The 21,492-nt window shown below is 50.3% G+C and overlaps 1 protein-coding gene across 1 annotated transcript; it reads left to right on the top strand.

The window, feature by feature from the left end:
- Positions 1-1,334: 1,334 nt before the first annotated feature.
- Positions 1,335-21,125, top strand: CTSB (cathepsin B). Its single transcript, XM_087816559.1, has 10 exons — positions 1,335-1,425; positions 12,038-12,188; positions 13,190-13,275; positions 14,009-14,123; positions 15,155-15,273; positions 16,044-16,129; positions 16,441-16,587; positions 17,070-17,186; positions 18,472-18,600; positions 19,083-21,125. The coding sequence occupies exons 2-10, from the start codon at positions 12,063-12,065 to the stop codon at positions 19,178-19,180; spliced, it is 1,023 nt and encodes a 340-aa protein (XP_087672685.1). The 5' UTR covers positions 1,335-1,425; positions 12,038-12,062; the 3' UTR covers positions 19,181-21,125.
- Positions 21,126-21,492: the final 367 nt, after the last annotated feature.

The raw sequence follows: 21,492 nt of genomic DNA on the forward strand, positions 1-21,492 counted from the left end.
AAGGTGGGAGAGAAGAAATTCTTCCCCAAATACTTGTTTCCTTTGACCTGCTAGAGGTGAAGTTTAAGCTCTCAGGTTCATAAAAGGCCTGAAGGGAGAATGAAGCCAAGGAGACCTTCAAAAGGTCTTATCTGCTGCCCTAAGCCTTGGAGGGAAGGAACCTCTGGGGCTAGAGGGTGCTAGCTGCAACTCAAATTTCAATTACTGTTCTGCTTGGCTTAAGGAATATCCTCAGAATGAGCAGTTTGACCCAAGGAGAGTGGAATCTCCAGGAGAGCACTCAAATTAATTTGAGGGACTGTGTCAGTGCTGGGGTTTGGGATACAAATGGAGAAGAAACAGAATGGATGGAGCCCCATCCGTTTAGCCCTCACCATTGTATGAGGTAAATACAACCCTCTTCATTTAGCCAGATGAGGAATCTGAAGAAGAGAGGCTTGAAGTCATTTATCCAAAGTCACACAGTTCTACGAGGGAGATTCCAAACCCTGTCCACCTCGGTCTGTAGAATCACAGGCTTGGAGCTGGATGCTGAGATTTCTGCTCCCAAGGTCCTTCTCTATGGAAATCCTGACGCAGCTCCTGCAATTAGTACTCAGGGGTATCAGCTACCCTTTTCATTATGATCCCATAGCTGGAGCACCTTCCTGGCACGTTCTCAGAATATTCACGTTAAAAGAGCGTTTTAAATCTCTTCTGATAGTCCTGCCGTCTTGATACCCCCAACTCTGGCCGTAGTTTCTGAATGAATGAAATGCTGGACGGTTATCCCCCCCCCCCCCCCCCAGCAGGGATCAGCGGGCTTTGAAGGCGCTGCGTTCAAGCCGAGGAGGCGCCTGGATGACTTTTCTAGGCTGGGCGGAGGCCCTGAGGGACCCCTTCAGCTCCCTTCTGCTCTTCACAGGTCCCAAGCTGCAGGGTTCCAGGCGGGCTCAGAACCCTTCCTCCCGGGGGGCGCGCCCACCCACACGGGGTCGCGGGGAGCCGAGCCGGCGCGGGGCGCGTGGGGGAGCCAAGGGTGGTGGTGGGGCGGGTGCTCGGCTCAACGGGAAGCCGGGGTGGGGATGGGGTGCAGCCAGCAGTTAAAGCAGGGGTGGGTGCGCGGTCCACCCGGGAGCCGGGACGGGGGTGCGGTGGGATGCAGCCAGCAGGAGGAGCAAGGAGTAGGGGCGAAGGGGGGTGGGGTGGGGGTGCGGGGCTCGCCGAGAGCCGGGGGTGGAGCAGCAGGTCGGCCGGGCGGGTTCGCGGCGGTCACGTGACGGGTCGTCCGGGCGCGGGGCGGGGCGGGGCGGGGCGGGGCGGGGCGGGGCTCCGCGGGTAAGTAGCCGCGGCGGCGGCCGGGAGGGGCTCCGGCGGCTGCTCCGCACCCACAGGCTCGCGTCGCGCTCGGCGGCGGCAGGCCCAGGCTCTCGGCTGTGGAGCGCGGTGAGTGCGGGCGGCCGGGCGGGGCGGGCGCGGGAGGAGCCCCGCGCGACTGAAGTGGCCTTGGCTGGGAGGAGGAGGCTGGGGCCCTGTGCGCACCCGCCAGGCCCAGGCGGCGTCTCCGGGGACCGGCGGGATGGGGGACTCTCGGGCTGTCGCAGCCGGGCCAGCTGGGGTGACGGCCGCGCGCGCCTGAAAGGTCGCCCTGGTGAGAAACGCAAAAAACACCCCGCCCGCGGGCAGCCGGGCTCCCTGCCCCCATTCGACCCGGAGGCTCGCCCCGCGGGCCCCTCCTCCAGGGCTGCGTGCGGGCCCGGGCAGGGTCCCCCCGCCCGCCTCCGCCGGCCCCAGCCTGGCCCCGGAGGCCGCGCGGGCGGAGCCGGGGAGCTGGCCGCGACCTGGGAGGAGCCTGCGGGGGCCGCCGGGCCGGAACCCGGGCGCCGGAGGCCAGAATCTGGCTCCCGGCGGTGTCGATCTCTGGGCCTCAGTGTCCGCAGCAAACTGCTGAAATAGTAGTGCGTACCTGCATCATTTTCAGGTGCTTCCTCATCCCAGAGGCTTTGCCTGGGCAGCTTTCCGCACACAGTCACGAGCAATTCCAGGAACCCCGAAAGGCAGACACCGGGAAACGAATCTGGGACTGGGTGGGTTAGGCTGGACCCCCACGTGAAAAGTTAAATCCACAGATGAGCAGGAAACCGAAACAGAGGAGGGCAGAAGACTGTGTAGGGCCCCAGCCCCCGCGCCCCCTCCCTTTGACTGCTGGGGTAGGGAGGCAGTGCCCCAGGCCCAGGGCGGCGTGGGACCCGGGAAAGCAGGGCGAGACCCTGGGGCATCGCCTCGTCCCCCACCTAATGACCCTGAGGGCCCGGGAGAGGGAGCAGGTAGGCAGCAGTGTGGATGACTGGGTTTCGGGGGGCTCAGTGGGCAGGCAGTCCAGATATGAGCTGGATTTGCCTTCTCAGTGGGCCGAGGTCAGCCCCCTTCCCCCGCACGGAGGCCGCCAACAGGCACAGGGAAAAGGTAGCCCAGGCCCCATACACCTGTCTGACCCAGTAGAAACCCTCACCCAGTGGGAGGGTGGGTGGTGGGTTCAAAGGGAGGCCTAGCGCCTTTTGTTACCTTGGGAAAACTGATCCCCACGTGCCTCCACCCTTCGGTGAGTGCGTTAGGATTCATTCACCTGAGCAAATCCGTCAGCGCAGAGTGAGTGGGAAAGGTAAAAGGCTTAGGAGGGTGTCTGGCTTAGCCAAGGCTTCTTTCCTTTTCTTCCCTGAAATCCTTTTTTCAATGGAGAATTGTTTCCTGTTGGCAGTGGTGACGGTGACCAAGGGCCCTTAAGCAAAGAAAAAGGGGTTGGGCTGTCCCCACCCTGTGTGGCTTTCCCAAAGAGAAAGTTGAAGGTACCCTGGAGAGAGGTTCTGCTCAAAGCTCGTTTGGGCATTTTTCCCAGAGCTGAGGTCCTGCCCAGTGGAGAGGTGCAGATCCCTCACCTGGGGGCTTCGCAGGCCCAGTGGGTGGCAACACAGGCCTGACACGGCCCAGCTCCGGTAACTCCCTTGATGTTGGGCCTGGACAGTGCTATTTCTTAACTAGTCAGATGGTGGGAGTGGAAGCTTTTAAGGCCCCAGGAAAAACCTGCCCCTGTGCTGCTGACTCAGCAGCTTCCACTGAGGCCTGGTTTTTTCGTTCCTCAACTGCTGAACTAAGAAGATGGAGTAGGAAGTTGCTCACATTTTAGGGGTGAGATGTTTTTTGTTATTGTTGGCAGCTGGATTGAGACGTGAAGGGAGAGCATATGTCAGGGGAACTTTGAAATGTCTGTTGCATGATTTTCTTAAATGTGAGTGGTGGTTGCTTAGACTGTCCCTACCATTTGGAGAGAAAGGACTGAAATATTTGGGGGTGAAGACTCACAGTGTCCACCACCTATTTTTGAGAGTTTGGCATAAGGAACGTATTAGAAACGTAAGGTGGAAATGTAGGAAATGGGAAATTGTGAACATCAAGGATGGAATTAGGCATTTCCATAGGGTCCAACCTCATGTGTACAGAGATAGTGGGGGTTGACAGTAAGTTGATGGGTCATGTTGAGGCACATACAGATATGGATTGTACTCACTGGACATTGGGTGGAAGTCAGCAGTCTGCACCTGGTCCCATATCATCATCGCTTTTGGTTTAAGCTCTCTACACATACTCCAGGTGATGCATAAGAAAAGGAGATCCTGACTCCTTCCTTGGCTGTTAATGTTCTTATTTTTGTCCTAGTTTGGATAGGGAGTAGGGGGGGGTCTAGGGATAGAGCACCATTACATATCTATACTTTAACCAGTCCAGTTTTTAACCTCAAGCCTCATCCCACTCCCTTTCCACAGCACCAGGTGCCTCCAAGTCTCCGGTTTGTGGTGTTTGTAGAGTGAGTGTTTTCTCTCTTGGTCACAGCTCCCCTTTACAGATGAGGTTTCGGCTTCTCTGATCTGCAAGTCCATTACCGCTTGCTTCTGATCTTTCTGAGGGACAGTATAGCTCTGTTCTGCTCTTTTCTATATAATGCTCCTATACTTTTTTCTGCTTTTAATACTCTGTATCAATCCATGAACAATATTATTAATATTGATATAACTTTAATTATACTGCATGTATCCTTTCCCACTAGTGTTTATAAGAGTTATTTATGTTGATACATACAGTTCTAGTTCATTCATCTTAAATGTACAGTGTATTTGTCTACTGAGGGACAGTTAGGTTGTTTCTGCCTTTTCACTGTTGCTCACAGTGCTACATTAAATATCTCTGGATCTCTCAGACACTTGGTAAGAGTTTCTCTAGGACAAAAGCAGAAGTTAATTGCTGGGTCATGAGGTGTATGGGTCTTCCATTTTGCTAGATACCGACAGAGTGCTTGGAGGTAAAATGAGGTTTTACCCACCTATACTCCCAGCAGTGTGGAGTGTTCTTGTTCCTCGTATTTCCCAACACTAGATATTATCAGACTTTGATTTTTCTCAAGCACCGCTTTCCCATACCTGTCAAACAAACAAACAAAAGCCTACCCAAGACTTTTCCAGTGTTACTGTTTTATGAATGCTGGGTGCTGGAACGAAGGCATGTCTGCATTTTTTACTGTGTTATCTGTCTCTACCAGGCCAGTAACTCATTTAGCCTGGTCATCAAGATAACCTAGAGTTACCAGCAAGGATGGGGAGAGGAGGATGGGACAGATACCACCAAGATAGTAAGCTGATTCAACATAGAGTACTCTGAAAACAACTAGATATTCTGCCAAGAGACCCAGCAAAGGCTGGGCTTCTCTGTGACCTGCTGACCTGGACTTGGGCAGAAAGTGCTCTTTCTCACACACACACACGTCACATGGCTTCCCGGCTTGCGCAAGACCTGGGAAGGTAGCGCCAACCCAGGGCTTCAGTCACTCCAGGGTTGAGGCGTTGTCCAACATGAGTTGGGAGCCATCTGCCACCCGTTCTCAATCCACTTAACCCTGCAGGTATTTGGGAGGTACTTTGTTCTGGTGGTCAAGATAGCAGAGCAAACCATCATTTGAACACCTGTCACTGAAAGTTGGGAGGATCATAATTTTTCATCCACACTGGGATACATTTGAGAATGAAAAGAATTACCCTGGGGAAGCCAGAGTTAACTGGCCTGTGGGTAGGGAGAGGCATATTCACCCCAGCAGTGCATGAGAGTGTTTCTGAGGGGCAGTTCATTCATTGTAAGGGCTTCCCACTCCGAGACAGGCAGCATGGAAGGCTTTTTGAAAAAGAGCATCTCCTTCTGTCTCCCAACAGCCTAGTAAGCAGAGAATCTTTCTTCTGGGGCCCAGGAGAGGAAATCAGGGCCAAGCCAGGGAGGTGAAGCCTTTCTGTTGCTTGCTTTTGTGGTTTCCAACATCTCAGTCACCCCAGTACCCATCCGGCAGGGTGATGTAATCTAGCTTGTGATTGAATTAGGGAGCTGCTGTGTTCCTGCAAGCTGGAGAAACATGGGGCACTAATTTCATTTAAATCTCCAAGGATTTCTAAAAGCCTTTGTAAAGTAGTTGCAAGGTCCTTCAGAATTCAGGCAGTGTGCCCATTTTAGAAACTGAGACATGGGGATACGGAGCCCCATTCAGCATCTCAGTAAGTCAGTATCAGCTGGTGAGCGAAAGCTTCCAGAACTTTCCAGAACTTTGTCAAAACTATGTCTTGTTTCTCAATAATACAAACTTTTTTGACTGGTTGGGGCCTTTCTGGGGTCCATGGTTTAAAGTCTAAGGTAGTCATTTTCTTCTGTTTGCGGCACGTGGGCTGTTGTGGCTTATCTTTAGCAGTGTTCCATTTGTGGGCACTGTAGCTACCTGGTTTCCAGCAACCTGGGGAGAATTAGTCACTTGTTTTGCACAGATGATTGACAGGTGGGCAACAGGGGAGGTACCTGTGAGTGGCTGAGGCAAGAGGGGCCTTCTCACTGCCTCTCCTGCTTCTCTTAGAGCCTGTAGGGCTGATGAGCAGTGTTGCTGGCTGCCATCTGCAGTGGTTGCCTTTTCTGGGTCATACAGCAATTGCTTCAGGGGGTCATTTCAGCTGTAGGGAGCCAGGCTCTAGGGGATGGATAGCCAATCTGGTGCCTGTTTGTCCTCACAGCATTGCAACAGGTGACAACTAGGAGCCCGTTTTGTTTTGTTTTGTTTTGTTTAAACTTAAAAGATTAAGCCAAGAGGCAGTTAACCAAGTCTGCCTTAGAAGCAAAGCCATAAAACAGAAAAGACCAAATCAAAGGCTGTGATTCAGAGTCAAAAAGGAAAGAAAGGCTTTGGGTTTCCTTCAAGTCCATCAGAGCCTATTTGCAATCAAGGTCCTTGTGTCCGTCACCACAGTGCAGCCCCAACAGTAAGGTGTAACTAGGCAAACTGAAATCAAGGGGAAGTGAAGGTCTGCCTCATTTTGTTTTGTGAGTGTCTGAGAGTGGTCAAAAGTTTAGAAATAGCTGCCGTTGATGATATTGAGAGGTCAGACAAGTCTTTGTGGAAGAGAAAGAAACGGACAGACTTCTCTAGCAAGATCTCACTAAATCTTCACACCGCTCCTACCTTTCCCCCTTCCCCCTAATCAGAAGCCATATATACATGGCGCAACCTTAACTTGTGGCTACTGGCAACATGCAGGCACTTGATTTTTTGATTCCTTAGAGCCTACTGAACAAGATCAGCAGGGTATGAGCAGCGGCAGAGACAAGGAAGAGCAGGGTACCAGGCGTGAGAGACTTGCTGGACATTCACTCAGCTTCTTCTCTATTGGCCAGGAGTTTGCAGCTTGCTTATTTGGAAAGTTCAAGTATATCAGTCCTGTCTCATCAGATTCAATACAGATTTAGAATCCAGTCTACCTGAGAGCTCTAGACCCACCTTTTTAATAAAATCCAGGCGAGTGGCAGCCAACACTGATTCTGTCATTAGGGATGTCAGGACTCAGCCTCCTGTGACGTGGTACCAGCTCCTCTCCTTCTGTGTTCATTCTATCTCTTTCCAGAGCCCCAAGGTCCACGTTAGTCCCGCAGATGTCTGCAGGGTAGTCAGAAAATGGTTCTGCTGTGAGGGGAGGTGGGCAGGATTGCCTGGCCATGGGCCCTTTTTTTCCACATGGCATTCTACAGGACTATAGTGGGATGTGCTTTCATATAAACCAGTAAGTGCTACAGGGGTTTGGAGAGGAAAGAAATGAGAGAGGCCCCCCCCCCCCCCCGCATTTGTTTAGCTAGATATTAGTGTAGAAAAAGGGAAGAAGGGTGTAGTGGAAACCCTGCGTCTACCAGGAATCCAGCTGACTGAGGACCAGAACTAACATCTGCCCAGCACACTTCCCTAACACTCACTGTGTTCTTAACCTATTCCAGCCCCTCTCCCTCATGAAATAAGAACTTTCTGTTCATTCTCTCGTAATTATAGGGGGAAAAGCACAGAATTGAGAAATGGAAGTGTTTGCTATAAAGAGGGGAAGTGAAAGCTGCTATTTTGGGCTAAGGCCTTGGAACCCATGACAAACAGCACGGCCTGTTTTAACCGTTTGTGTGTTGTTTGTCCAGTGTTCATGATTCATGTGGATGTGGAGGGAAGGAAGACTGTCTGGTGCTCACTGCTCCCAGGGCATCTTTGTCTTCTTTGGGAGGAGAAATTTCACTTAATATTCTTTGGGCTCAGTCTCAGGACCCTCAGAATGGAAGCCAATTTGGAGGCTGAGGTTAAAATCTGGATTTTAATTCAGTCCCTCTTTGTGATATAGAGGTATTGTGGGCAGGTTTGGAGTGGACTGGAATTGTCTGCCGCATGCCAGGGGCGGAGAACAGAATAAAGAGAGGGGGAAGGCAGAAGGGTACTGATTTGGACCTGGAAACTGTACGTGTCCAAATGAGCAGCCCTGCGTTGCCTTCTTACCGTAGAGCAGCCACTGTGCCAGGGGCCTCAGCCCACCCTCATTTCACTCTGGACTTGCACCCAGAGCAACTGATGGCTATGAGCTCCATGTTACAGGTGGTGAAACTGAGGCTCAGTGAAGGTTGGTGCTCTAGGCTGCACACTTAGTGAGTAGAAAAGCTAAGATCTGAATCCAGGTCTCCTGACTCCACGCCCAGTACTCATGCTTGCTGCTGGCTATGGTGGCTATTAAACCCCACTATGGTGGCTGTTAAACCTCACTATGGGGACTGCTCGAACCCCAGCCCAGACTCATTCCTGTAATGCCGTGGTGCTGTGCCTGGGGTGCTGGGGGGTGAGAGGAAGAGCTTCCTGAGTGCTCAGTGCAGATGGGCTGGGAGTGGGGGGTTCAGAGGTCTGTAGTTCATGGGAGGGGACCCTGGTTCTCCACTGAGATTATAAGGAGGGAGAATAAATTTGGCAGAAAATATGGAGGAGGACCTGTGGAACCAAAGGACAAGCAGGGTGAGTCCATGAAAGACACGTCTGGTGCAGGAGCGTGGGATGCCTGGCAGGACTCAGGCCGCAGGCTGGGGGATGGCCATGGCAGTTGTCGGTACAGGAGCTGAGAATCATCTGGGAGGTGGGAGGTGTTCTCTCCCACCACAGAAACCAGAGAAATCTTATTTTAAAAGCTGAGTTGCCAAGTAAGTGCCCCCATTCTCCATTTGCTTATGATTTAACATCTCAGCAGATGGCTGAGCACCCAGGGGGCACCTGAGGACACTCCCGTTGACATTTAGGAAGCATTCTACTGGGACTCCCTCCTGCACTAGGTTCTTCTACCTTGGAAAATGTTAAATGCCAAGTGTAAGGCAGAGGGTGTCGTTAAAAAGCCAGAAACCCAACTGCTTTGCTCCCCAGATTGCTCTTTGCCCCTTTCGCCATCAAAACGTTTACCTAACAGTTAGAGGTTGTGTGGGTCCCTGACACATGGTCATGTGAGTGGCAGCCTCCCCATGAGTCACTAAAAATGAGCCGGCTAAGTGTTTTGAGCAGGAAGTCGCTAGGGAGGAAGCCTCGTAGGTGGCCAGGGAGATGACTGTAAGTGCATTTGGGGCCTCATTAAACCCAGTGATCCCTCCTTGGTTTGGTGGCGTGGGGTCTTTGGTAGCCCTCACCATTCTTCATAAAAGAACAAAGCTTCAAATATTATCTTTTTTTTTTAAAGGATATATAGTGAAAAATAAGTTCCCCTGTTACAGTTACTTACTGCTGTTGTGTGTTTTTCTTGACATTTTATACATGGTGATAGGAATATACTTGTACATTGTTTAATGGGTTCATGCGCTTAACCGTGGCTCACCTGCGGCCTATATCTTGGCCATATTTCCTTTATCGGTACAATATGATTCACTTGAACTCGTTCATCTCTTAAAGGGCTGCTTTGTGTTCTGTTATTTCACCATTTACTATAATGTCACAGTTACTCTGTTATTTGACACTTGCTTGGTTTCTGATCTTCTAATACAGAGAATATTTAAGGCACCCCCATGTACCTGTAGCTTTGCATTTTGAGGCTGGTGTAAATCTGAATGTCAGATTGCTGAGTCAGAGGAATGTTGATGAAAAAGTTCATAGAAACAGCCAGTGCCAGCTCTGTGTGTTGGTCCCTGCCACCGGACATTGCAACATCTCTGCTTCCCCATATCTAACCCCCCTCCTCCCGCTGCCCAGAGTGATCAGATTGTCCCGCCTTTGCCATCTGGTTGAAGATAAATATCTCCTTAATTTTATCTGTACCTGCCTGTGGTAGAGCATCTTTTAATATCTGTGTTGGCCATTTGTAGTTCTTCTATAAATTCACTGTGTTTGTCCTTTTGCCATTTTTCCATTACACTGTTTCTGTTCTGATTTTAAGAGCCCGTTGCATATTAAGGAAACGAAGCCTTAAGTAGATGTAAAGCACTGATTTTTTGTTCGCTTGTCACTTTTTGTTTTTCTAGATGAGAGGCTCTATTTTCATGTACTCAAACATTGTCCCTTTAAGGGACAATGTCAATCTTAGGCTGTGTTCCTCACTCCAATATTACATTTTTTTAAGTGTATTTATTTTCTTCATACAACTCTGGTGTTTTTATTCAAGATCTTTGTTCCATGTAGCACTTTTTGTGTGTAAAGAATCAAGTGTAAAGATTCAGACTTACCCCCCCCCCGAAGTGCACAGCCAGCTATACAAGCACTGTCTCCTGAGGTATGCAGTTTCTCACCCGTCTCTTCCACACCCACTAAGTTCCCACGCAGGATGTGCTTCTGAATGGTCTCCGGTTTTGTTGATCAGAATGGTCCTGGGCCAGCATCACTGGGGGCTTATAATACATTTACCAGCAAGGGGGCCAGGCCTCCATCCTTGCTTTTTCCCACAACTGTCTTGCAATCCTTTTTTTAATTTTTTACACATTTATCCTTCTTCCAGATGAATTGTTGCTTAAGCAACACCTGAGTTTAAACGTTCCCTCGAATATATTTCAGTGTGTGGGAGGCAGCGTGTTAAGTGCTGTTGCCTGCGTTGTGTCATCTTCCCGTAACCCTCACCACGACCTGCAGCCCGGGAGGAGGTGGGTCGTTCCTGGGACAGGAGCTTCCCCCAACACGCCCGTGCATATATATATATATATATATATATATATATATACACACACACACACACACACACACACACACACACACACACACACACCCACCCCCCCCCCACTGTGTGGGTGTCTCACAAGGCTCGGAGGAGGTGTGGCACCAGGATGCGTTTCTTGTTTTCATGGAGCTGCTGACCTGAGAGCGTGATTCAGAGGCTGAGCTGAAAATCGCTGTCTCCTGACTCACAAGCCAGTCCCAGGTCTAAGGGCCCCGTTGTGATGTGGTGGTTTCCCTTCCTGGAAGCCCCGTCCCTGGAACTGGAAGCAGAGCCCTTGGCTGGCTGGAAAACCTGGAGAAAATCCCAGGAGACTGGTGCCTCTGGCCAAACTGGCCCCGCTTCCCCGGCTCTCTGGAGACTGGCACATGCGGCCTTAGCTGGCTTGGGTTTTCTTCATTTTGTATTCAAATTGTAGTTCCTGAGATTTACTTCATTTTGCATTTTTTAAATCCACTTGGGACATAATCACATGGGCAGACTGTTGGCTTTTTCACAGCACTAACTTGGGGAAAGTCTCAACTTTGTCCTACGAGCCCATGGAGAGGCAGATTGGTGGCAGCGGAGAGGGCACTGGACTCAGTTTAGCCTGAGGATGTGGATGTATTCATTCGTGTAGGACAGACTTGTTGATCTGCTTGTTGCCTGGGCCCTGGGATTTTGACAGATAGCAGGTCAGCCCTGGCCTGGGCCTCATAGCTGACAAGATAACAACACCATTTCAGACTGTGAGCTTGGCCCTTGCTCTGCATGACAGCCCTGGAGACCCAAGCAGCACACATCACCCGCTCTCAGCTGCACCGGGGCCGCACTGCAGGCAACACGGCCCCTCTGCTTTCTCTGTCCTGGCTCCCAGGCACCTGTAGGAGAAGCACACATGGTCCGTCTTAGTCCGTTCAGGTTACTACTCCAACAGAATACCACAGACCGGGTGACTTCTGAACAGACATTTATTTCTCATAGTCTGGAGGCTGAAAGCCCAAGTTCAGGGCACCAGCAAGGTTGTGAGGGCACACTTCAAGGTCACAGACTTCTTGCTGTGCCTTCATGTAGTGGAAGGAGCAAGGGATCTCTGGGGTCTCTTTTATAAGGGCACTAATCCCATTTATGAGGGCCCCACCCTCATTACCTAATCACCTCCCAAGGGCCCCATGTCCTGACACCATCACATTGGAGGTTAGGATTTCAACATGAATTTGGGGGTGACACATTCGGACTATAGCATGGTCTTATGTGCTACAGGTACAGGTTGGGATTTTGAGATAAAGCCCAGGAGCACTGTGGGTCCTTGAGTGTTCTCTCTGGGGTCTCACCCAGGCTTGACAAAAGAGGAAACTGAGGAACAGAAGGGGACAAGTGGCAGCCAGGGCAAAAACATGGGTCTTTTGGCCACTGGGTTGTACCTGACCCCAGGGCCATGCTGCCTAAAATGGTGCCTTTGTGTGTTGAGCACTTGAACTGAGTGAAGGAGGAGCAGCCCCTGATGTCTTGTGTCTTCTTTTCCTATCTAGGTGAATCCAGGATCTAGCTTCCAAAATGTGGCGGCTCTTGGCCACCCTCAGCTGCCTGGCAGTGCTGACCAGTGCTCGGAGCAGGCTCAGTTTCCAGCCCCTGTCAGATGAGCTGGTCAACTATGTTAATAAGCGGAACGGCACATGGAAGGTGGGCTGTGGTGACCGCTTCCTGCATGTGTCACTCCCAAGGGTCGTCGGTCTGGGCACCCTGACTCCTAGCAGAGGTGGCTTCAGCTGTGGCCCACAGGACAGTTGAAAATCTAGTTCAGAGTCATGGCTGCTCAAGATCATGCCCACCTCCTCCCTACCCCCCTTCCGTGTGTGCATGTGTATGTGTGTGTGTTGCCCGTGTGTGAGCGTGCATGGAGGTGCAGGGGGATAAACAAGCTTCGGGAGTGTTCATAATTGGGTCTCCTGTGAGTTCCACTGTGGTAGGTGTTATGGCTCATTAATACTAGCAGCTCCTTGATCCTGCCCAGTTCTGAGGCCTGGGACTTTGGGGACCATGAGGAATAGGTCATGTTCAGGGCTGCGGGGATGGGGGTGGGGGGTCTCTCTTGACCTCAGCTAAAAGAGGAGACACCCAGTGGTCTGAGAGCTGCATGCTGCCCACAAGGTCCCTCTGGGCTGGTCCCAGCCTGCTCTGCAGGGTGCCCAACTTAGCCTATTCAGGCTGCTGTCACAAAATGTCACACATTGGGTGGCTTATAAACAGAAATTTATTGCTCATAGTTCTGAAGGCTGGAAGTACAGGGTCAAGGCTCCAGCATGGTCAGGTTCTAGTGAGGCCCTCTTCCAGGTTGCAGATGGCTGGCTTCTCGCTGTGTCTTCACATGGTGGGAGGGACAGGGGAGCTCTCTGGTGTTTCCCTTATCGGGGCACTAATCCCCTTCATGAGGACTCTACCCTTATGACCTAAGCACCTCCCAGAGGCTCACCTCCAGATATCAGCACATTACAGCTTAGGTTTCAATGTGAATTTGGAGGAAATTTGATCTGTAGCGGTAGACCAGCCCCCTTGCTCTGCTGAGTTGGAAGGGACCCCTCGTCTTGTCAGGCCTTGAATGTGAGCAGCGTGCATATTCCACCCTTTCCCCAGAAACACCCTGTTTGTTGGTGGGTGACTATTGGGGACGGGCTCTCTTCCAGGCTGGACACAACTTCCGCAATGTGGACATGAGCTACGTGAGGACTCTGTGTGGCACCAAACTGGGTGGACCCAAGCTGCCCCAGAAGTGAGTACTTGCTCCCTGGGGCATGAGTAGCAGACGTTTGGGACAGTGGGAAGGAGGGAAGAGAGAAGGCCTCCCTGGCGTCCACAGGTCTTACTTTTTCCAGAGACTCTACTTCAGAGCAGGGCTCAGCCCCAAATGCCAGTGTTTCCCACTGTGCTTCTCCAGGTGGCTCAGAGCCCTGGTGGGAAAGGTCCCAAACCTGGGTCTCCACAATCTGGATGGGCCCAATCTTGAATAAGGAAAATCTAGGAAAAGCCATGTGATGTTTTCTTTTTCTAGAAAATTCTGGACATTTTCGTGTAGACATTATTACTCTTGTCGGAAGCATTAGGAAAAATCTGACAGTGAGGATGGGATAGTGAAGTTATGGGACATCACACTGTGGTGAAGATATTAAAAATGATGTGAGGAGCCTGGGCAGACATATGATTGGGGGTGGGGCAGGGGAAGCAAGAAGCACAATTATGTAGACCCTGTGGCTAAAACTCTTGAAAAATACCTATAAAATAAGCTGAGAAAGAAGGATATGGAATGATAAGTTGTGTTAAGCAGTAGAGTCAGGTTTTGTTTTCTGAAATTCCAAGGGGACATCCCTCTTGTGTATGTTGTGTGCCTCACTCCCTTTCTTGGGGACAGCCTGCAATCAGTTGGCCTTTGCAGGGATGGGGTGGAGTGGGGTGGGAAGTGAAGGTGGTAAGATGCAAGCTTATAATAGAGACCTTCCTTTATCCAGAGCTTTGTTTGCTGAGGACATAGATCTGCCTGAAAACTTCGATGCCCGGGAACAGTGGCCAGATTGCCCAACCATCAAGGAGATCAGAGACCAGGGTTCCTGTGGCTCCTGCTGGGTGAGGCCTGCTGGCCGGGAGTGGCTAGAGCAGAGGGCAGGGTGAGGGGGCGGTGCTGGGAGTGACCAGGGGAGTTGGGGTTGGACCAACTGTGACTGGGCACATTATATAACCTTCCTAAGTCTCAGTCTCCACTGGTATAAACATAGTCAAGATCCCCATGGCCGCGAGTTACTGCAGGGACTGGGTGGAGGAAAGGCTGTGTAGAGCGCCCTGCACCACCACGGCCTGTGTGTGGGCTGTGAAGTGCCTTTATTTCTCCGCTTGACACGCTGTCCTGGGCCATCAGCAATACCATTACTTTTGCCTTCTACTCTGCATCATGAAGACTCAGTGAGCTGTCTTACTTTTGGTTTTTAACTGTTGTAAAATACACAATATAAATTTACCCATCTTAATCTTTCCTTTTTTTAATCATCACCTGAGGACATGCTTAGGAAGAGGAAAGGGCAAAGAGAGAAACATCGACCGGTTGCCTTCCCTATGCTCCCCGACTGGGAATCAAACCCCCACCCTAGGTATATGCCCTGACCAGGAATCGAACCCGCCACCTTTTGGTATAGGCCAGGGCACTAAGTGTGTTCACATTCTGTGTCCATCACCACCATCCGTCCACACAGCTCTTGTCATCTTGCAAAACTAAAACTCTGTCCCCATTAAACACTAACAACCCCATCTGCCCTCCCCTCAGCTCCTAGCAACCACCCTTCTTTCTGTCTCTATGACTTTGACTAGTCTGGGTACCTCATAGAAGTAAAATCATAGAGTATTTGTCCTTTGCGTGAACTGGGGGTTTTTTTTGTTAAAAATCAAAACCGCATGTTTCAGAAATGAACTGAGTGCCCAGGTAGAGGTTTGGGTAGGATTAAGGGGGCTTTAAAGCTAATAAGCTTGAGTGCCAGGACCCTTACCTGACGCTGGCAAAGACTAGCCACCAAGAAAGCCTTAGGTGCCCACTAAGGTCCTCCAAGGCGGTGGCCGGGGGGGGGGGGGGGGGCGGGGGCTCACCTGGGTGGCACTTATTTCTGCAGGCATTTGGAGCTGTGGAAGCCATTTCTGACCGGATCTGCATCCTCACCAATGGGCATGTCAGTGTGGAGGTGTCTGCGGAGGACCTGCTTACCTGCTGTGGCTTCCAGTGTGGGGATGGGTGAGTCTTAGGCAGCACCTTCCAGGGAGGGAATGGCACCAGGGAGACCCAGAGCTGAGGCCTCCTCAGATGGCGGATGACTGAGGCTCCTTGGGGTGGGAGTGGTAAGGACGGATGTGGTGGAGGCACTGTGGGGACCTGGGGAGTCTGGAAGCAGGCCCTAGCATGGCTGCTGCTTTCCCGGAGGCTCCTAAAACCAAGTTGGCCCCACAGGGCTAGCTGTGGGTGGCAGGGTCTGGGAAAAACAGATTGGCTTGGCATTGGTGGTTAAATTTCTGATCTCAGGTCTGGTTTTTGTCATCTTGTCCCTTTAACCTGCCCAAGGCAGTGTAATAGCCTCAGGGCCTGTTTTCTTATCTGTAGTTAAGGATAATGGTTCCCTAGATTGGTTTAAAAAAAAGTGTGTCCAGGCCTGATCACACACCAGTTAAGTTTGAATTTCTGGCACTGGTGCTTTTGTAAGTGTCCCAGGGAATTCTGTGTGTTCTCTGATTGAGAATCCCTGTTCTAGAAAGGACACAACCTGGTTTGGTGGAGGCAGGAATGTGGGCGTTCTTCTGTCTTCTTGAGGGTCTTGGTGGGCAGGGAAGAGAGCTTAGGTGACTCCCTGAAGAAAGGACATTCCAGGAGAGGGTGAATTGGGGGTCTGTTAGGATCTGGGAGAACTGTTGGGCCAGTTGCTGAAGGGAGCAGTGGCTCCACCAAGCAGTGGGGTGGGAGCAGATAGCACCTCTCTCACGATGACTTCTAATGAATGGCTCTTTTCTTAGCTGTAATGGGGGCTTTCCTTCTGGCGCTTGGAACTTCTGGACAAAGAAAGGCCTGGTTTCTGGTGGTCTCTATGACTCCCATGTAGGTGAGTATCTGCCCTGAGTCCCTATCTGGCCAGATGGATTTTATAAGCAATGAATAATAATGGTCTCATTTTCCACTATAAAGTGAAGGTTGAGGGTTGAGGGCAAGAGTGCTGGGCTGAAAAATAGGGTAGAAAGACAAGCCAGTCCTCCTCTCAATGGCAGAATTAGCAACAGGTGGGAAAACAGACCCAGGCTGCAGAGTTGAGGGTAACTACTGTTCCTGCATGTCATCACCCCAGTTCTTTCTGGCCTCAAGGGGCCTCTGTAGGGGCTGTTGGCTGACACCCTCCTTTCTACTTGGTCCCCCCAGGTTGCAGACCCTACTCCATCCCTCCCTGTGAGCACCACGTGAATGGCTCTCGGCCCTCATGCACAGGGGAGAGGGGGGACACCCCCAAGTGCAGCAAGATCTGCGAGCCGGGCTATACCCCATCCTACAAAGAAGACAAACACTTTGGTAAGCACACTGGGCCTGAGACCTGCTGACAGCCTTCCCAAGCTGAAGGAAGAGGCCAGAGCAGCTGAATCTTGGAGTCAGGATCATGGGGTGGAGAAAGGGCACTAATGCCCCTTGCCTGTCGTGTTTTCTGTCTCCATCCTGAATTCCATCTCAAATGTTGTCTTAGCCAGACCCTCAGAGTTGGAGGGAACCAAACTCCTTGTTTTATAGGGGAGTGACCTGGCCTAGTCCTCCTAGGTCACACTCTGCCCTCAGGGCCACATTCTCCCGATTCTCAGCTTCCAGATCCAGCCCAATCACTCCTCCCTCAGGGGGTATACCTGATCACTGCCACCCCCACCCTCCCACCTGACCCCCTCCCAGGCTGGGCAAGTTCCCTAGATGCTCAGTCTTCACCTGGTGGCTCCCCATAAGTCAGTGAATTGGCTGGTGGAGCTGTGAGGGGCACGCCTCACTCCACTTGCTGGTTCATTTGCTAGGATGCCAGTCCTACAGCGTCCCCAGTAGTGAGAAGGAGATCATGGCGGAGATCTTCAAAAATGGCCCGGTGGAGGCAGCCTTCGCTGTGTATTCGGACTTCCTGATGTACAAGTCTGGTGTGTATTGACCCCTGATGGCAACGGGGGGAGGGGAGGTCTGGGTTTGGGTGGGCCAACAGGACTTGATCAGAGGAGGAAGGCAAGGTGTCCAGAAGGACGGTGTCAGGCCTCCCCTCACCCCAGCTCTGCAGACCCCTCAGCAGCTGGCCCCCTGTCACTCATAATCACTGCTCTCAGCAGCTGCTCCTGCTCTGCTCTCTTGCACCTGTTTGCCTCTTCTGCACATGCTATTCAGACCCCTTCTCCAGTGTTTCTGTATAGCCAGTTCCTGCTCATTCCACTCATCCCTTATAGCCAGCTCAGATATCTCCTCAGGGAAGCCTTTCCTCACCTCCCTGGAGCCTCTGTGTCCCACCTCTGTTCACCTCCATTGCTTTGTCAGCATGTTCATCACACTAACTGCAGGCTTTGTGTGTGTCTGGACTGAGTGGCCCTCTTTATTCATCTTTTCTTGACAAAGCCCTAGCATCATGCCTACCTACCCCCCGTGGCGGAGGAAGCATGGAGCACCTGCTGTGTGCAACTCAGTGCGGTGGGGGCCTGGCCGGCGCTCGGCCTGAGAGCTATCTTACAAACACCCCATCCCAGATGAACAGCCTGTGCTGGCCGCTTCTGTCTCACGTACATTCTGCTAGATTGAAAACCCCAAAACTCTCAACTCTTATAAAACGGATTGGACAAAGGATGGTGATTCTGGCAAGAAAAAAAAGCCTATAAAACTGGTAGTTCTTAACACAGTCCGCAGCCATGTTATAAAAGAACATGCTTCCCACTTGACAAGAGGATAGCCTGGTTGGCCAGCCCCGAGCCCTTTAGCCAGTGTCTCTGTCCGTTGACCAACACTGGCTCCACCAGCCAGCCTCTCTTGCATGATCTCCAGGTGACCCCAGAGCAGCAGTTGCTCTTTCAGCCACAGACTGCTTTTGACAAGTAAATCATTACATGGAGTTCCAGTATGTAAAACAGATCATTGGTATCTTAACATTAACTTTATTTCTTAAATTAGAATTTATAACTTTAGTTTTAAAGACTACCAACAGGCATGTTTTGTTGGACTCCGTTTTAATGTTTACTCAATATATTTATGTGTGTTGGGCTTTCAAAAATATATTTAAATAATTCCTGTTTGAATTATAGAACCCTGTTTGAAAACAGCGGTAGGCCTTTGGGGCCCTTGGGGCTCTGTTTGTCCTGACTGGGGTAGACAGCTGAGTTGGAAAGATGCTGTGAGGGATGGGGCAGTGGCTGGGTGTCGGCCTGAACTGGTTTTTCCCTTTCTCAGGTGTATACCAACATGTCACTGGAGAAATGGTGGGAGGCCATGCAGTCCGCATCCTGGGCTGGGGAGTGGAGAATGACACCCCCTACTGGCTGGTTGGCAACTCGTGGAACACCGACTGGGGTGACAATGGTGAGTGGCCGCTCCCTTCCTGCTAACAATAGGGTGTTATGAGCCAGAACACAGTTGTCATCTTGTCTTCCTCTGCACAGCTTCGAACCCTAGGCCTCAGGCTTAGCTGTGACTTTCCAGGTGTCCTGGTGTAGTGGGCTGGGGTTTCGCTCTGCCACAAGGGCAGTTCCTGATCCTGAGAGAGGGTCATAGGGAGCAGGGCCCAGCTTCAAATTGCTTATGCCTGGCAGTCCCCCTTGCACCAGGTGCAGTGACAGGTGACATGGGGTCAAATGGAAGTAGTATCCAGAGGCATCCAGATGTGGAGCGGGGCTGCTGGGTGAACAGTGGAAGCTGATAGAGCACCCTGGTGTTGGCTTGGTGCTGGTTTGGTGTCTGCCTAGTGATTTAACACTCCTGGGTCTTTTAGGGATGAGTCTGAGTATGTTGGCAAGGGCCAAAACCAAAGCATACTTTAAAGGCATCTGACTTTTGCTTTCCAGGCTTCTTTAAAATCCTCAGAGGACAGGATCACTGTGGAATTGAATCGGAAATCGTGGCTGGACTCCCATGCACTGAGCAGTACTTGAGAAGGATCTAACCTGCTGTGGGCCCTTCCAGCCAGCTCTGGGGCAGTATTTCCCTAAATATAGCCAGTGGGGCTGGGGATGAGATGAGGGATAGGAATGCCTCTTATTCTTTGAGTTCACATGGATGTTTGACAAGGCCTGAAGGACTGGATTGGGACAAACCTCGTGTCTACTGAGAGCTGTCTTCCAAGGAGACACATCCAAGGCCTGGCTACCTCCCAGCCCATTCAGTGGACTGTTGTCACAGTGCACTTAGGCCACATAAGCCACTGCTACAAGCAAAGCAAGTCTTTCCCCCTTAGACTAGTGCTGCACCAGCGCTTGCTGCAACCACCTCCACGTCCTTCCTCCTTCCCCATCTGTGCATCAACAGGGAGCACGACAGACCTAAAGGGCTTGTAGATTTCCCAAAGGAATGAAAGGTGGATTTCCTAACAAGATAGCTTCCCACCCATCGGCAGTACCTCCAAGCAAGTAGTTCTCTAGATTTAGAAATAGGTTGAAAAGAAATAGTGGGGCAGCCCTTTGGAAAAAGTCACTCTCCCGGGGCCCTTGCATCTGTTGAGCTTTGCAGTGTTGCTAATCTGCTCTGATCTCGTTCTTGGCATGATTCTTTTTAAATAGAAGTTTTATTTTTTGTGCACCTCAGCTGATCATGAGAATGAGAGTAATAGTTGGAAGAGCTGTACTAGTTTTACCAACTGTCTCCTTAAAACAAAATGGGGTGGTCTTGATTTGAACTGCTGACCTCTAATACAGCAGTGAAAGTAGTTTGGAAGAAACCAGCTTTTATTGTTTAGAAATCACTGCTGCACCCTATTAAATTTAACAAGGAATGACTGTGCCAATAAAAGGTTTCTCTTCCAATGTAAAGTCTGTGTTCTGGCAGGATCTCCAAGACCATCTGTCACTGTCTGTAGACTTGTGGCTGTTGTCTGTCCTTATGCCCCAGAACGAATCATGGTCTTGTGGACCTGGGTGCTCTTTAAATTCTAACCAGAGCTATTGTGCTTCATTTGGGGGGGGGGAAGGGGGAACAAAGTAAATACCTAATTTTAGCTTCTCACTGCTCCAGCATCCTTTCAAACCACGGCTTCTATCTCTTAGTTCCCTGTCACTCTCATCAACCCTTCTCAGTAAATGGATCCCCAAAATGTGACCCAAGCCTTCACAAGCAGTAAGAAAATAGTCGTATTCGAATTTTTTTTTTTTTGAGCAGCAACCGAAGGATTCATATAGGCGTGGTGATTGTTGTTGTCAGAGCCCTGGTGTCCTGCTGGATGACCAGCTTTCCCTGGCACCCTCCAGTGCTGGAGTAGGGTGGAGGCAGAGCCTGTATGTGCTATTTTGAGAGTTCCCTGTGACTTCAGTTTACTGCTAGTTAAGAATGATTCCTTTGGATAGGCCTAGTTAAGAATCAGTTGTAAGCCACAAGGTACACCAGTTCTTGAGGGAACAGAGGAAATGTGAAAAATTGGCACCCATCCCACTGGCCTGTCGATATCAGTTATTCCTCTTCCCCAACTGAGAGTTGGACTAGTTCTTCCCAAAATCCTGCAAAGTTTGACTTCTGATGTGACTCAGAAGAATCAGACGTTCCTAAAATAAGCTTTTAAACACCCAGTGAACATTGTAGGAAAAATTTGTGAAACTCATCATAGCATTTATGAAGTGTTTACCAAAGCTACAAATTTGTAACATTTTATTCTTAACATTTCAATTAGAATATACACATAACCCCAGTGAAGTTATTCTCCCTACTCCCAGACTAAGTTGAGTAATTCCATTTCCACACACTTTCTCCTACCTCCACCATGTCCCCTCGCCTACCATCCATCCTCACCCCGGAAGCCAGCAGGGATGTGCTAAGTGATGTAACTAAGTGAATTGCAGGTCATCTTCACACTTGGCTTAAGGAGTCTTTGTTAGAAAAAAATAAAAGAATTTTATAATTGGCATCAGTATCAATACTTCAGATTACCGCCATTGATCATTATCTCATCACCTCAGCTACTACTCTGAGGAAAACTTAAAATATTCTACTGTGAGGAGGAATCAAGTAAGACTGCATGCCAGGAATGCTATACATTTTATTAGTTACATGAAAGTGTGGTGTAGAGGGCAGGGTTGCCAGATTTAGCAATTAAAAATACAGGATGCCCAATTTGATTTGAATTTCAGATAAACAAGTAATGTTTTTATATATGTCCCATGCAATATTTGAGATATAATTATACTTTTATAAAGTTTAACTGGGTTTTATCCTGCATTTTATCTGGCAGTTTTAGTAGAGAAATATTTAAAAGTGAAATATCTGCCAGAG

This window comes from Miniopterus natalensis, chromosome 4 (genome assembly GCF_054644295.1).
Source record: "Miniopterus natalensis isolate mMinNat1 chromosome 4, mMinNat1.hap1, whole genome shotgun sequence".
Lineage (NCBI taxonomy): Eukaryota > Metazoa > Chordata > Mammalia > Chiroptera > Miniopteridae > Miniopterus > Miniopterus natalensis.